The 17669-nt window shown below is 38.6% G+C and overlaps 1 protein-coding gene across 1 annotated transcript in view; it reads right to left on the minus strand.

The window, feature by feature from the left end:
- Window positions 1-17669, minus strand: part of DNAH7 (dynein axonemal heavy chain 7) — a 226683-nt gene that overhangs the window by 116529 nt on the left and 92485 nt on the right. Inside the window, 6 exon segments of the mRNA XM_055344969.1 lie at window positions 6446-6643; window positions 8114-8338; window positions 9850-9981; window positions 12418-12594; window positions 13122-13304; window positions 15572-15721. Of these exon segments, the coding sequence (XP_055200944.1) occupies window positions 6446-6643; window positions 8114-8338; window positions 9850-9981; window positions 12418-12594; window positions 13122-13304; window positions 15572-15721 (1065 nt within the window).

The raw sequence follows: 17669 nt of genomic DNA on the forward strand, positions 1-17669 counted from the left end.
TTACCATACTGGTGGCACATCCGTGTTTGTTGAGGCCCAGTGCATACGGCTTCTCTGATTTCCAAAACCACCGTGCAGAGTACACGTGCCCTCCCAGCATGAGGTCATGGGGACCCAGAGGCTTTCAGGAAACTTGCTTCAGGTCTCAGGGGTGGGGCAAGAATTCAAATTGTCCCGTCTCTTTCCATATCAATATTCGTTTTATTATAGTTTATCTTTCCGCTTAAATACCAAGTTATCTGACTTTCAGTTTGGAAGCAAATATGTATATTTTCCAAATGCATTTCTTTGGAAAGCAAGTGCAATTATAAGGATTCTTAATGAAGATGTTGTGTTTTACAAATCATCTTGTAAAAGAATAATGAAATAGGAAAACAATTACCGTGTGTTAGGTAGAAAAAGATGACAAAATTAAATGCAAAGTATGCTCCCCATTTTGCAAAAAAGTTTTGGTTTTTTTTGTTTTGTTTTTTTGTTTGTTTTTTGTTTTTTGGGTTTTTTTTTGCCTGGGTCATTTTAATGCCTGGGCTGAATTTGGGTTGAGGATACAAATGACAAAAGGCTTTATTTTTCTCCAACCACTGCCTTTCCCCATGTCAAGTATCCATCCCTTGACTCTTGATGATACCTTGGGTAAATCCCTTAGCTTTCTGTATACTTTCAGAAATATCTTTTTTTTTCTGTATTTTTAAAAATTTAAATTCAAATTAGTTAACATAGTGTAGTATTGGTTTCAGGAATTTAATGATTCGTCACTTACATATAATACCTGGTGCTCATCACAAGTGCCCTCTCTAGCATCCCTCACCCGTTTAGCCCGTTCCCCTTACTTCCCCTCCAGTTTGTTGTCTAGAGTTAAGAGTCTAAGTGACTCTTAAGGTTCTCCGGTTTGCCTTCCTCTCTGCTTATGACTGTCTTTGCTGCATCCCAAAGGTTTGGACTGTTGGTTTTTCATTTTGATTTTTATTTCACTGATGATTAATGATCTTGAGCATCTTTTCGTGTGTCTGTTGGCCATTTGTCTTCTTTGGGGAATTGTTTGTGCATGTCTTCTGCCCATTTCTTAACTGAATTATTTATTTTTTGGGTGTTGATTTTGATGAGTTCTCTATAGACTCTGGATACTCTTTGTTTCCATGAATTTTTTTTTTTTTAGCTCTTCTTTAATTCCCCGGTTAACCTATTCATTCTTTAGTAAGATGTTCTTTAACCTCTATGTATTTATCATCTTTCCAAATTTTTCCTTCTGATTGACTTCAAGTTTCATAGCATTGTGGTTGGAAAATATGCACGGTATGATCTCAATCTTTTTGTACTACTCAAAGCCTGATTTGTAATCTAGGATGTGATCTATCCTGGAGAATGTTCCATGTGCACTTGGAAAGAATATGTATTCTTCTGCTTTAGAATGAAGTGTTCTAGTGCTCGCTTCGGCAGCACATATACTAGAATGAAGTGTTCTAACTATATCTGTTAAGTCCATCTGGTCCAGTGTCTCATTCAAAGCCCTTGTTTCCATATTGATCTGCTTAGATGATCTGTCCATTGCTGTTAGTGGAATGTTAAAGTCCTCTATTACTATTGCATTATGAATTTCCTTATGTTTGTTATTAATTGATTTATATATTTGGGTGCTCCTGAGTTGGGGACATGAATATTAACAATTGTTCAATTTTGTTGGACAGACCCCTTTCTTATTCTATAGTGCCCTTCTTCATCTCTTATTAGTCTTTGGTTTAAAATCTAGTTTGTCTAAGTATGGCTCCTCCAGTTTTCTTCTGATGACCATTAACATGATAAATGGTTCTCCATCCCCTCACTTTCATTTTTTTTGAAAGATCTTATTTGAGGTAGAGAGAAAGTGAATGAGTGAGCAGGAGTAAGGGAGTAGAGAGAGAGAGAAAGAAAGAAGCAAGCTCCTTGCTGAGCAGGGAGCCAGACGAGGGGCTCAATCCCAGGACCCTGGGATCATGACCTGAGCCAAAGGCAGATACTTAACCAATTGAGCCACCCAGGCGCCCCCATCTTCTCACTTTCCCTCTAGAGTGAAAGTCTAAGTCTTTGGGTCTAAAATCAATCATTTCAAAGCAGCATATCAATGAGGTTTTTTTTTAATCTACTCTGATACCTTATGTCTTTTTATTGGAGCATTAAGTCCATTTACATTCAGAGTAATTATTCACAAATATAATTTAGTACCATTGTATTACCTGTAAAGTAACTGTTCCTGTAGATTGTTCCTTTCTAGTATTTGTTGCTTTATGTCTCTCTTTCCCACTCACAGTGTGAAATATTTTTATATTTTTAATATTTCTTTTTTTATATTTTTTATTATTTCTTTTTTAATAAAGATTTTTCATTTATTTATTATTCATGACAGACACAGAGAGAGAGAGAGAGAGAGAGACAGGCAGAGGGAGAGGGAGAAGGAGGCTCCATGCAGGAAGCCTGACACAGGACTTGATCCCAGGACTCTGGGCTCATGTCCTGAGCCAAAGGCAGACACTCAACTGCTGAGCCACCTAGGTGTCCCCTCTTTAATATTTCTTGAAGACCTGATTTAGTGTTCATGAGCTCCTTTAGTCTTAGCTTGTCCTGAAAACTCTATTTTTCCTTCTACTCTGGATGACAACCTTGCTGGATAAAGTATTCTTGGCTGCATATTTTTCTTCTTAGCATGTTAAATATTTCATACCACTCTCTTATGTCCTGTCAAGTTACTGTGGACAGATCTGCTGCTCACCTTATGTATCTACCTTTGTAGGTTAAGATAAAAGAATGCTCTCTCAATCTTTGTATTTCGCAAGTTTCACTGTGCTATGTCTTGGTGTTGACCGGTCCTTGTTGATTTTGCAGGGAGTTCTCTGTGCCTCTTCGACTTGAATGCCTGCTTCCTTCCCCAGATTAGCGAAGTTCTCAGTGATAATTTGCTCAAACAAACCTTCTGTCCTCTTTTCCCTGTTCTCCTTTCTCAGGGACTCGTGTGAGATAGATGTTGTGCTTTCTGGAAGGCTATACTCATGATCTGATAGTTCTCTTTCCCTATTCTTTTCAGTTTCATTGTTTTTCCATAATTTTATCTTCTGTATCACCTAGTCATTCCTCTGCTCCTTCCATCCTGGATTACACCCAGTCAGTTCTGCATCTCAGTTACAGCAATTTTATATTTCAGCCTGACCAGTTTTTAGGTCTTTTATCTCTGCAGCCAGGGTTTCTCTGCAGTCTTCTATGCTTCTTTCAAGCCCAGCCAGTGTTCCTATGACTGTGGTTTTAAATTCTTGTTCCGTTGTATTGCTGATATCTGTTTTGAGCAAATTCCTGGCTGTGATTTCTTCTTGGTCTTTCTTAGGGAGAGAAGTCCATCATCTTATCCTTGTGTCTAGGCTTGTGTCTTCTGTGTGTTCTGACCGTAATACTGTATTAAGCAGGAGTCACACACTGTCCAGGGCCTGGTGCTTCAGGAAGTGTTTCTGGTGTGTGCTGTGTGCACCCTGCTGCTGTGTTTTGGCTGCCCTTTCCCAGAGGTCAGTCCTCTACAGAGTTCCTCCTTACTTGCAATGGGGAGTGTTTGGACCTTTAATTAGGTGTGCTTTGATTTCCTAGGGGGGGGGGGGAACCTCATCCAAAAAAGAGAAAAGGAAAAGGAACAAAAAACACCTACACAGACTAACAAAAGACTAGAAACCTGATTCTAACGGACAAGAGAAAACTTAAAAGAAAAAAAGAAGAGATAAGCCTGATTCAAAAAATGAGAAAAGGAAACAAAGAAATGAGCAAAAAAACTATAAGCCTGACTCCAAAAAAAGAAAACAAAAAGATTTTTCAGAAAGTTTAAAAAGATTAAAAATAGAAAAAGGAAGAAAGCCTGGTCCTATTTCCACTAGAATTGATGATGCTTCGGAGCACTCAAACATCAGTAGATTTGGTATATTGTGGGGGGAAGGGGCCTGTGTTGTTCTTCTGAGGGGGAGGCCTTTTATGCTGGCTTACAGCCAGACCTACCCTTGTAGGGACACAATGGGGTGGGGTTTGGTGTATATGACTCCAGCTTCCACTCTAGGTGCTATGTTTCTCTCTGAAGTCCAACTATACTGGCGAGGTGGGGCAGAGAGTTGGGATGTGTATGAAAGATGGCACCACGCTACCTTCTCCTCCCCAGGGAGCCAACCTCCCACTAGCACTATTCAGGAGGCACTCACAGAAAAGCAAATAATCTCCCCTCCTGTGTCCCAGGCCCTCATCAGATCCTCACCCTCAAACTGTCTGTGCCTGGCCATCAGCATGCCCTCCACCTTAGTTCTCCTGTGTTTGATCTCTGGTGCATGACTGGGATTCAAAATTCCAAATCTTAAAGGACGTGGCAAAGCATGGACTCGCTCTCCTCCAAGGGAGAGAGGGCTGAGCCCAGCACCATTCTGTCCCAGAAAAGCAGTCAAATGGCCATGATGGTGCATGGAGTCTATGATGAAGCACCAGGAAAAGCTGCAACCAGGTTATCTGTCCTGTGTCTCGGTCCCTGGCTGTTGAATGGCCACTACTCAATGGTGCCTGGCAAGCCTTTTGTCCTTGGAGAGGCAATACCCTCTTCCAAATGTACTCCAGGAAGAAGAACATTCTTTCTCTCCCAGTGCAACTCGGGATCTTGAGCTAACCCTACATGCTGCTTTCTCTCCCACTTTCTTTCTCTCTCCCTGACTTCTGCCCACAAAAAGGGCCCCTTCCCCTCTGTGGCACGGCAGTTTTCTCTCCCCCAATTCACGGCTCCAAACTTTGCATCAGCCACATTCTCTCCCTCTAATTGTGCAGATTGTTTTCTTAAATCCTCAGATCAATTTCCTAGTTGTTCATCATGATCTGATGTTCATCTAGCTGTGTTTGAGGGACAAGGCAAGCCCAGGTTCCCCCTACTACTCCACCATCCTAAGTCTTCCTTCCAGAAAGATCATTTTCTAACCCTGGTCAAACCAACACCTTGATTTAAAATCTGTTTAAAAATAAATAAATAGGGGATCCCTGGGTGGCGCAGCGGTTTAGCGCCTGCCTTTGGCCCAGGGCGCGATCCTGGAGACCCGGGATCGAATCCCACATCGGGCTCCCGGTGCATGGGGCCTGCTTCTCCCTCTGCCTATGTCTCTGCCTCTCTCTCTCTCATTCTGTGTGACTATCATAAATAAATAAAAAATTAAAAAAATAAAATAAAAATAAAAGAAAAAATAATAATAAAATCTGTTTAAACTTCTCCTAGCCCCTGCTCTTGGATATTCCCTGAAGCATCCTGCATTTAAATTATAATAAGTGCGTCATCTCATCTCAATCTATTGTGAAAGATACTAATCAATAAATGATACTAGGACAATTATTTAACTAAATGCTCAAATACACTCCAAAAAGACTAGCATATTAAATTAAAATATAAAATCAATAGAGAACTGGAAACAAGTCCTGCCATAAAGTAGGTGAGGGCATGTTGACTGAGAAGCTGCAATGGCAGAGGGACCACTGGTGGCTCCTTTGGACTCCCCTACCTGCTTTCCCTATCTTCTTCCCACCCCGCAGCTGGCTGGGAGGCAGAATGAGAGGAAGAGGGGCAAAAAGTCCTACCTTACTGGCACCACTGTGGTTCTCTCTTGGCTAATGCGGTCTTGCCTGCTGTCATGAAAAAGCTTCCAAATGCTTGCTGAGAGGAGCAGATCTGCAATATCTTTAGCAACTCCAAAGGGACACCCATACTGTATAATTCTCTGCTATTAGGGACTAACGGGGCTCCCACACTGCTGGGGGAGTCATCTAGAATGGAGTCCCAAGAAGGCTGAAGTCCACTTATCTTCCACTTTGTCCAGCTGGCCCTGGGAAAACTTGCACTTACTTGTCACACCAAAGCTGCAGGTGCTACTTACAGTTAGCTCCAGCCAGCTTTCTGCCTTCAGAAGTCAGAAACTAGAGGCTAGAACTGATCTTTGTTCAATATGACCCTCTCAACACAAGGGAACCCACACTATGTAAAGCTACTGAGATTGGGGGCATGATCTGTTATAGCAGCTAGCATTTTCTCACCAAACACACAATGGGTAGATTCCAGAAGTGAAAGAAAATCAGTTTTATTTTTACAGAGTAATCCTCCATATATTAAATAATTTTGAAAATTAAATATCAAGTGTAATTAATCAAATACCCCTTCCTTTCAAGGGATATGAAATTCTTCATCCTGAATGAGCTATTTTTATTAAAACACCTTTAAAAAGGTACGACAATCTAGTGATATAAACCCGCATCATATCTTTAGTCAATTTCTAAAATAAATAGGCAGTTACTCAAAAATTCTCTGTGGCTACAACATCAAAATATTTTAATTCAAAAAATATGAAGTCTATTTCAGATGGTTTGAAAAATAGCATTCTTAGGAATATTATGCACATTTCAACATGTAGATTTCTATAATACTTACAGTAATATAAACACTCTTTCCGGTTCCTGTTGGTCCTACAAATATGGAAGGCTTCTGATGGGTGGTCAACAGTTCCATTAGTGCAGAGCACCGAACCGTGTCCAGAGTTGGTACAATGATTTCATTAAACATCACATCCTTAGGAATTGGAGGAGCTTCTGCCAATTTCTTTACCCATGGTTCCCATTTTCCTATTCCCTGTTTATAATAAACAGCCAAATAGTGAATGTTATAAAATACTTTTAAAAGTTCTGTACTACTGTGCCATTGTAGAAAAGACCAACAGTCAGACCAAAAAACCCACTGATGCTTATACATTTGTTTTTATCCTTTATCCCTGAGTTCAAAAGTTAAATTCTGTGTTAAACTGAGGAGAAACTAGGCTTTTATATGAATCAAAATGAAATGACAATGCCCTGAAACCAACTGATGACATTAACCCAAAGATCAAATATTTTGGGCAAATTCCAGATTCTTTAATGGCACTGACAAAACTGGATTAATCAATGCATTAAAAAGTAAAGAATTTTATTGGTGTCAACCAATATAGAATTTTTTCCCCTAGAACATCAGCTGCATGTTGCTAAATACTTTTATAATGTGTTTATAACATCAGTTTATCATTTCAGGTGAGAGGCTTTTAAAAATTGTGGTTAAAAAAAAAACCTAAAATTTACCTTCAACCATTTTTTTAAGCATATGATTCAGTAGTATTAACTATAGTCACAATGTTGTGGAACAGATACCTAGAATGGACAAGATTTCTTACTGCTGTGAGATTATTAGAAATTAACATTATACCATATCTTTGTATCCAATTAGCTTATTAACTAAAATTTGTATTTGCTATGCAGTGTTTAGAAAAAAAATTCAAAAGTATCATGTTAACTCTCCTGCCTTAGGAAAACATCACTGGTCTCTTCATTCTTACAGAATCAAATTTTAAGCTCCCGGTCATCCAAAACATCAGAATTCAGACCCTCCTTCCTTCATATGTCCCACACTCCAGCTTCGTTGATGCACCTACTGTTTCCCAATGTGCCGAGGTCACCCTTTAGGCATTGAGTGTCACATGACATTCTTCTGAAGATGTTAAGAATTTGCTGAGGGCAGCACAGTGACTTAATCATTTATCCTCTGTCACAGTGCTATGCATGGGTACAGTTTTTTTTTTTTTTTGAGGAGGAGGAGGGAGGATTCACATCAAATTTAAAAATTGTATTGCAAAGAAATTTCTGCAACTTTCTCGAACTAATGAAGAAACAATGTCCTTCGCATATTCTTGATAATCTTTTCTAACATGGATCCTTTGCCACCATATAGCAAGGGAAAAATTAAGAATGGAAAATCTGGAGCGGACACTCATTTATTTTTTTTGATACTATCTCTGAGCCCTAATTTATTTAATGGGAAGATTTACAATACACTACTACCTTTCCTACTTCACTGAGATGTTGGGAAACAAATAGAAATGACTGTGGAAAAGCAGCTTTACAAGGACTCAAACCCAGAAGTGTCTGACTGCAAAGCCAAGCACCTTCTTCTACTACTCCACGCTGACTCTTAAAACAGTGGTGACAAGGTGGCCCCAGGGCCATTATGTGCTGCGTGTTGCCAAGGGAAATTCTGACTGGTTGGCGGTTGTAAATCTTGCTTCAGAGTTCTTACCTGAGTGACAAATTGATAATCATATATTGTTTTTTTTTCAGGAAATGGGACAGTTAGTGCTTTTGAAGACATTTGTTCCATGCCACTCAGTAATTTAAATTTATTTTGAGTTTTTTCTGAAATTGGGCCTTCCATTAGTTCTCGAAGAATCATATCAAATTTCAACCGATCATCATCTTTACAGGAAGCTCCGATGGACCAGATCAATGAAAACAGGAAAATGCCCTGTGTTGGAGAGATGAGAAGATGAGTGCATTAAAGAGTAACTTTAATGTATTTTTGAGCTTGAATCGAATCAGCTGGATTAATACCTTTGAAAGAAATTTAATAGCAGTAACAGTAGGTTATCTCAGGATTTTATAATAATTAGATTTTTAAAAATCAAATTGCATGTCTTCTAAAATCATGCTATCAGAAAAGATAATACAATGCAAAGTGTAACTCTCACCTTTGTGAAACCTGGTAAGCCACGTGGTATTTTAAGTAGATGACAGGATCCCGATATTAAAAAAAAAGCATATTGAGATGACTTTGTATTAAGGCAAGGTTTAATAAGGAAGAATCAACCCGCAATACACATGCCTTTTAGATTTAAATTTTGATACTGTTTTCTTAAAAGTAGAACAAATTCATATTTATTTATCCACCTGTTATAATAACTATCTGAGCATTGATTGCATAACTAAAACTGCCATTCTGCAAATTTACCAGGCTTACGCAGAAAAATAAAGCAGATGACGAGACCCACCACTGAATGAGAACACTTATTTCCTTGTTTTTATTTTTATTTTTTTAAATTTCCTTGTTTTAAAATCAAATCCTCCTTTTATTTATTTGGAAGAGAGGGAGAGAGATTGGGAGGGGAGGGGCAAGGGGAGAGAGTCTCAAGCAGACTCCTGGCTGAGAGTGGAGCCTGATGGGGGGCTTGATTCCATGACTCTAAGATCATGACCTGAGTCGAAATCAAAATCTGACACTTAACTGACTGAGCCACCCAGGTGCCCCTCAAATCCCCTTTTTAATGCCAAAATGAACACAACCTTAACTATGTTCATAAAAGTTTTGGACTCAACCTCAACACTGTTTGCCTACTTCCTAGATTACTCATAGGCTGTTTTTCTCTGGAAACTAAAACTAAATTAAAAATTAATTTATTAAATAGAATATAAGCAATAAGAGCAACATATTGATCACATTAGAAATGCTACCAGTAGCAATACATAATTTTTATTAAGGAATATTCAAGGTCCATTGATAATTTTATTCCTACTTGAAAAGTATGTTTATACATATTTTCTTGCCTTCCTCAATCCTCATATATATTTATACACACATATGTAAATATTTATGTCTCAAGAAAAAGGGGGAAAATCAAGGAAAAACACAAAGAATTGTGATTTGGAGGTTGAAGGGGAGATGACTTTTGTTATCAAATGGTCACAGCTCTCTTGAGGACTGATCATTTCTGAGGCTGCTTAAGTGACTTAAGATTTCAGTAGCAGATCTAACGATATCATTGGGTTTCTCCCAAACCTCATGATACAATCTGGCACTGCCAGTCCAGGAGCTTCCCTACAAGTACCCACTATTTGGGACCTGACTTTTCCCTTGTTGTTCAGCTCCTATCAAATTTTCAGTTCCAGTTCCAGGGGGGAAATGCAGTTCATCAATTAGCAAATGTTGAGGAAAGCAGGAGATCTCCTTCTATTGCCCGATTCAAAGGCAACGGGCCTTACCTCAAGTAGAGAGTACGTTTCTCGATCATTTCTCTCTCTCACTTTGATTTCATCAGAAAAGTCATCCATAAAACAGTCTATTAGATTCATTAAGGATCGGACTAAGTTTGTATCTGAAGTAGGAGATAATTCCTGAAAAATCAGGGGGAAAAGTCTATAAAACAAATTAACTTAAATAAGCTGCTAATTAAAGTAGCATCAACGAATAGTTATTGAACTTTCTTCATCCTCGCAGCCACAGCACCTATGAAAAGGTACTATCATAATTCTAGTTGCAGGTGAGAAAACTGAGGCATAGATCAATTCTCTAGTGTACAGTGTGGTGGCCCTAGGGGTCATGCCCAGTGAATGTACTCTTGAACCACTCCCGCGCTAATTCTCAGATTCGAAAAGTTTACTTTTACGTGTTCAGTTGAACACGTAACTGATAACCCAGAATCTATCTTTTTACCAATTTTGTAAAGCCAAACACTAAAAAAAAATCTTTTGGCAAATTAAAATTATGTTTCAAAACGTATTTTATGCATCTTTACAGCAACACTCATAGTAAACTCATGCCTATGGAATAAATTTGTAAGTCTTGAAGAGCATGAAATGTTCCCAGAGTGCTGCAAACCCCAAGCACTTTACTTTTGGGGTCTCACCACAACAGTTTATAAAATAAATGAGTGTGTAGAGCTCCTAGCACCATGCACCATACAACCAGTTCTCCATAAATATGTGTCTTCTTCCCTCCAAGCCTTCCTCCAGCCTTTAGAGTGGTATTGCTCTGTGGTTAATGTGTGAGAATTAACTCTCTGAAATGGACTCTCAAGATCAGAAGCCACCGACTTCATATTCAGTCACTGTCCCAGTAGAAACAGGCAAAAATGTCAACTGACTTTCTAAGGATGGGACTAAGTATTACTGATGCAACACTAAAAGACAAAGAGTTATTACTACAAAGAAGACACTTATTTCTACATAGTAAATAAGTGGTATTCAGCACTTCTTTGAGAGGATAAAAGTGTAGAGTGCATTTTAGAAGCTTGTATTAAAAGTGTGTTTTTTCTTCTCTTTTACTACTGAAAAGACTGTTATTATATGGAATATTCATTAATTTTAATGCCTACGTTCTCTGACAATGCTGGGTTGAGGGGGAACCTGCAGCTTATTTTATAAGTTTAACTGTTTTTGAAACATGACTACTTCGTATCTCAACACCTTTCAAGTTTGCTTTATTTTTTAATTTTTAAGCAGCCAATCTTCTTGAAAGAGCAGGGTACAGCACTGTTGTGCCAGGAGCTCTCACATTAGCCAGCTGCCCTGGAGCAACCTTGCCTCTTCCCTGAAAAATTTTGGGCTACGGTTCTCCCCATGATCTTCTCAACTGCTAAATCCAAGGGACATTTGCCAATCCTTTTTTGCCTTGACCTCTTAGTAGTTTCTGATAATACTGACTACTCACTTGCTTCTTTAGAGGCTCTCCTCCCTGAAATACAGCTGTACTTGAGATTCTATTCTTTCTCTCTTACCTTTTTTCTCTATATTTTTGCTTTAGGTAATATCCACTGCTATGATTTTAAATTCTGCTTTCCATACCTGTACCTTGAGCCAAACTTGTGCCTTAAGCTATTCTATTATATTTCCAGCAGCAGGAGAAATACCAGCCGTGAGTCCCTATACTTGTTCCAGAGCCAAAGTCATCCTAAAGACCTTTGGTTGACATCTCCCAAAGCAGAAATTAAATATACTCTCCTTACAATTTCCAGCTGGAGAGGGTTTAAGAGCCTGCCTGGAAATCCATCAACTCTCAAAGGCAGGAGATTTCCATTCGTGCTGTCACTCCTCCCCATTACACCCTTCTCCCTGCACCAATCCCCAGGATACACTGAAAGAAAGAAAAATGGATTTGGATTTCTTTCAATCTTCTCCAGGGACTGACTTTCCTCCCTGAATTCCAGTTTTTTTTAGCCAACAACAGTAATCTCTAAACAAGTAGATGCGCTCATGCGAAGTATCGTGGATTCCTCATTCAGCACGCCTAAAGCAGGAACATGTGTTCCTCCATTGTTACCTACTATCTGATTCTTTAGATGTCATAAATGAATTACTTTTAAAACTTGTCCTTTTGTGGATTATAAAATAATACATATTTATTCTAGGAACTTTGAAAAACAGAGAAAATTATAAAAATGGAAACTAAAATATAATAGTCCCAGAGAAATGAGATATGGCATTTTAGGATATGTTTATCCAGATGTGGTTAGGTGGGTCTTTGAGGGTTTTTTTGTTTTGTTTTGTTTTTGTTTTGTTTTGTTTTTTGTTTTTTTTTTTGTTTTTTTTAGGAGGGAACAGATTAGCATCCATACATTTTCTCAAACCGTAACATGCCTCATGAAAATTTTTTTGGAGATTAAGTATATAAATTAAAATCATTTTACTTTAATCAGAAAAGTTCTTAGTTAAGCAGTTAAATTATTTTAATCTCTGATAGTTGACATTAACAATAGACATTAAAATGAACATATTTGGCTGATTTGGATTTTCCATTTATTTTTTAAGTCTTAAAATTCTCATCCCTCTTACCTTCGCATGCTTTCTAATAAATTCAACAGAAACTGGGACCATTCTGTCAAATAAGCCTACTATAAATTCTTTCTGAATAAGATTAATCGCAGCAGGTAAAAGATTTATCCAAGACAACATTAGTGGTCTCCAGCCTAACATGTGAGGCTCCATGTAAATCATACCACATCTGGAAACCTAGAAAAAAGAATAATTGTTTACCATCAAGGTAATGCTTCTATAAGAAATATGACTTGGTACATCTGCTTCATATAACCTTCAGAAAATTCTTCAAAAGCAGCTTAATTTTATGTAATTTCATGATCTAAATTTTTGTGTATGACTTTACCAGTGGTTGTAGACAAAGAGGAAAAAAAATCCCTGACTCTAAAATTTGTCAAGGTAGGTCAACAGATAGGCCTGTTCTTAAAGAATCCGAGTATGGTTAAAATGAATTCTACTGGGGCGCTTGGGTGGCTCAGGGGTTGAGCATCCGCCTTCAGCTCAGGGCATGATCCTGGGGTCCTGGGATCAAGTCCTGCATCAGGCTCCCTGCTTCTCCCTCTGTCTGTGTCTCTGCCTCTCTCTCTGTGTCACTCATGAATAAACAAATAAAATCTTTAGAAAAATGAATTCTACTAATGTTTTTCATTCAGAGTTTCAAAGTAATAAAAGCATTTATGACATTTCAGATTTATAAGCAGATGTCAAAATTGAGAACTTACGGTGGCAGGAGAAGCAACTTCCAAATCCATTGGTTCGAAAATAAGATTCATTTGTGGTGACATCTGAATAATCTCCCCACTCATCAGACACAGTTTTTTGTTATCATCCAGCACCGTATTCATATTCTCAATCCACACTGCATCTACTGGGCCATCAAAAATTAACCATTTCCTATCTGGTGTCTGGTTTATGCAAATGACAAATAAAGGGCAAAAAAATTAATAATGATAATGTAAGCAAACAGTCCAATAATGCTTCAAGATTTAAAAATATAACTCCTAAAATTAATTTTACCATGAAAAAGTAAAAGCATCTTTTGAATAAAGTGTGCATGTGTATGGAGAGAGAGACTCACTGAAGAAGCCTATATTTCCAACAGACAAGACAGAAATATAACATCTTTTCTCAAATTACATATATACATAAAATATAACATCTTTTCCAATGTTTCTGAACTTACATATAACATATTTTAGAAAGTATTATGAGTTAAAAAATGTACAGTTGCCAGGGAAAACAGAATTTTCATTGAAATCTGATTCTGTGTAGTATTATGTTCATACAGATCAACTACTCTTGGGTACTAAATCAAGTTTTTCTTCCCTCCACTGGATAAATTCACACATATATACCCTTCTTGGGTTGAACGGTTTTATGGTAATGTAGGGCATTAATATAAGATTCCGTCTCACTATGATAAATATGACAATATTTGCACACTCTCTGAAATACAGTAAAAGCTCAACAAATACTAAGGAGTGGCCAGGTATTCGCTGAAGAGTGAAAAAGCTGATTCTCCTTTTCAGATCTTATGAATCAGCTTTTTTTTGTGCACAAAGACGATACCTTGGTTCAGTTTCAGCAAATGTGAATTCGGGTTGAAGTGCTGGGGGGGATTTGGACCCATCCTATAATCTTGTCAGTCCCTACAAGGCAACTGCTTTAACCTAGAAGACAGTGGAGCTGTCATGGGCTCAGGCTGCCCCACATCCACACTCCAAGGCCAGCTCTGGCCATTCTCAAGAAGGTAGAATAGCTCATACCTCCGAGATTACCTCCGGATCAACTTTTCCTCATATCCTGGCTTCCCATGCCTGTTCATCTTCACTTTGGGCAACATGGCCATGTAAGAGCAAGATGCTGGGCTCTGCAGTCTAAAGAACCTAACTTTTCATTTGACTTTTACTACTTGCCAGCTATGTGACTTTGGGTCAGTGCCTTAACCTCTCTGAGTATTTATGGGACAACACTTCTGGAAAAGGTAATATATGCAATGTAACTGAACATAAAATGGGAGGCATATCATAATTATTTCTGTATAAATAATGTAATTATATACATTATCTCAAGATGCCATGTGCTAATCTGGACCAGCATACATCTGCTGTGAAAAGAAAGAACCTGAGAGGTTATATCAACGCTCTCACACCCCTGTCTGCTTCACAATTACTTTTATCCTAGAAATTACTAGTAAAGCCTGATCCTGGGTAGGATCTCTGCCCCATGAAAGCTAATTCTTACGCTACTCATTGCCCAAGGTCCTTCACCCATTAAGAGCGGAACTGAGATTTGGCATTTCTCAATTACCACATCGCCTACAAGTCATGATCAGCGGGGTTCTTAGGTGGATAAAGAGCACCAAAGTCAGGACATATGGTAAGCAGAATAAAGGAGACATTTATTTTAAAAAGATTTAATGCATTTAATGTCTCTAGCCTAGGCTCCTTCTCTTTTAAGACCAGACTTAGCAACTGTCTCCCATTTGCTCACACTCTGTGGACAGCCTGCTAACAGAGAGCAACCAAGTTAACATCTTACTGGACTGTGGACTCTCTCGTAAGAGTGGGCAATAGCCACTCAGCAGAACCAGCCAGGAGTGGGTAAGTGCCCGCTCTCCTCCACAGCAATCAGCAGCTGGCACATCCCTCACCTCTTGTGCATGCCACGGGCAGCCCATTCACTTCCTGACATGGTAGGGCCAAAGTGTTGAAGTTGAAGTCTGTTTTTTAAGGTCTGCAATTTCTTGTCTAAAAATGGAGAACATCTAACAACTAGTGGTTATGACAGAGAGAGCAGCCCAGAAGGTGGGCAATGGAAGAGCATGACTCAAGGGGTGAAAGGCTCACATTATTTAGATGTTCTCCATCCTGTATCATTTAGCCTGGAAAAAAAAAAGAGAGAGAGGGAACCAGAAGAGCTTTTCCCTGCCCTCTCTTCTCTGCACACCAAGCCAAAGGCTCTCGCCAGCATGGTCTGCTGCCTCTTTGTAGGCGTTAACGATGGTCCTCGCAAAAGCACCATGGGACCATCCAATATTGTGTGTTTCAAATAGATGCCTTGAACTAGAAATATAGATTTTTGTCTGAAACAATTGGGAAAAAATCATAAATTTGTCAGAAGGAACTAACACAATCTCTCTCAATGCACATGCTAAAGGGTTAGTACCTACCGTTGAGGAAGCAAAGGCTCTGAAACTGACAGCGAGGATGCCATCCGACCACTCATGAGACACCACATCGAACTGCCCATACAGCTGACCCATGGTGACAGACTTGGGATTTAAAACAGTAATTTGAACCTTGTTTTCTTCCATTAACCCCTTAAGGAAAAAAAAACCACATTTCTTCTTTATAAAGATACTGTCTTTATTCATAGAAAACACGATTTGATATGTACAAAATCCTAGACTCTACAAAGAAACTACCAGAAGCAAGGAACTTTTCACAAAATTCAAGCATACAAAGTCAATACGTAAAGACTGGTTGTGTTTTTCTCTACAGGGCCAATAACAACTAAAAAAAAATAAAATAAAATTTCACAAATGTCATTTATAATAGTTTTTAAAACCCATGAAATACAACTCAGTAATCAATTAGCAGAGGATGTGAAAGAGCTATAAACCTAAAACTACAAAATGAGGGCTGGTAATTTTTTTTGGAAAGGGTCAGCTAGCAAATATTACAAGCTTTTCAGGTTACATATAGTTAGCCACATATTCTTCCCCATTTTTCTTTCTTTTCCTTCTTTCTGTTTGTTGGGGGGGGGGTCTTTCAGTGTGTTTTTTACAAACCTTAAAAAACGTTACCACCATTCTAAGCTCATTGATATTAGAAAAATAGGCTTGGGGCCAAATCTGGCCTATATAATTGGCTATAATTGGCTGATTCCTGCTACCAAACATTCTCTGAGAGAAAATTAAAAGGTCTGAATATAGGGAACTATGCTCCATCCTCACAGAATCGAAAAGTTAATATTGGTAAGTTGTCAATTTTGACCAGAACCTAGAAAGCTGGTGTGGGAATTATACAAAGGATGCTAATACCCTTAGGGCATAAGCTTTTTATGTTTTTAATTAATAGGTGTTATTTTCTTAGAGTAGGTTTACAGAGAAATTGAGTGGAAAGTACAGAGATTCACATATATCTCCCCACCCCACCTCACCCTGTTTCCCCTATTATTAAAGCCGTGCATTGAGGTGGTATATTATTATGAATGGTGAATTGATACTAATACATTATTATTTTTTAAAGGTTTATTTATCTGAGAGACAGAGAGAGAGAGCATGAGCAGGAGGGGCAGAGAGAGGGAGAGAATCTCAAGTAGATTCTACAGTAAGTGCGGAGCCTGATGCACGGCTTGATCTCACAACACTGCGATCACGACCTGCTTAACTGACTGCACCACCCAGGCATCCCTGATACATTATCATTAACCGAAGTCCATGGTTTACATTAAGGGTCGTTCTTGACGTACATTCTACAGGTCCTGCCAAATGCATAATGGCACATTTCCACCCTTACAGAACCATACAGAATAGTTTCACTGCCCTAAAATTCCCTGTGCTCTCCTATTCGTCATCACTTCTTTTTTTATATATCTAACATAACAAGTGCAACTCTTCCCAACACTGCCTTTGCCCCCCACCCCCACCCCCAGGGCTTGGGACACAAACTAGCAAACTCAAGAAGAGATGTGGAATGGTAACACGAAACAGCAAAACAAGCTTGAGGTCTTCACATTCTTCTCTGTGTCCACCAAGGGGAGAACAAGGCATCATCCTACATTGGGAAATATGGGAAAGCTCCACCATCTTAGAGCAAGACGCTGCCGCTAAAGCAAGATTCTTGTCCCAAAAATGCAGCAAGGCTAGTGAGACTCCACAATCACAAATCCCACTTGGCTACAAACATTGAAATATAAGAAGCAAAAAACTATTCAAAATATAAGTAGAAAGAAGTGCAGTATTAGTTGGAGAATTAAAAACAGCCTCATTCCTTTAGCATGTCAGAGTAGACCAAACTAGGATGTAGAAGATGCGAATTGTGAATGATACAATCATTTGTTGCATTTGTGTGCACGCATATGTGTTATACGATGCAAAACACACATTCACCTCAATACCACTAGCAGCCATCACAGAAGTTTGTGTTACAAATCGAACCATCCAAAAATAAAAAAAAAAAAAACACTCTTTAAAGTATGAGATGAAAACCTCCTGGCTTTTCATGTTTTCAGATATTTTCTACAACAAGCGTGTTAGCTTCATA

The sequence above is a fragment of the Nyctereutes procyonoides genome, unplaced genomic scaffold (assembly GCF_905146905.1).
Source record: "Nyctereutes procyonoides isolate TBG_1078 unplaced genomic scaffold, NYPRO_anot_genome, whole genome shotgun sequence".
NCBI classification, from domain to species: Eukaryota; Metazoa; Chordata; class Mammalia; order Carnivora; family Canidae; genus Nyctereutes; species Nyctereutes procyonoides.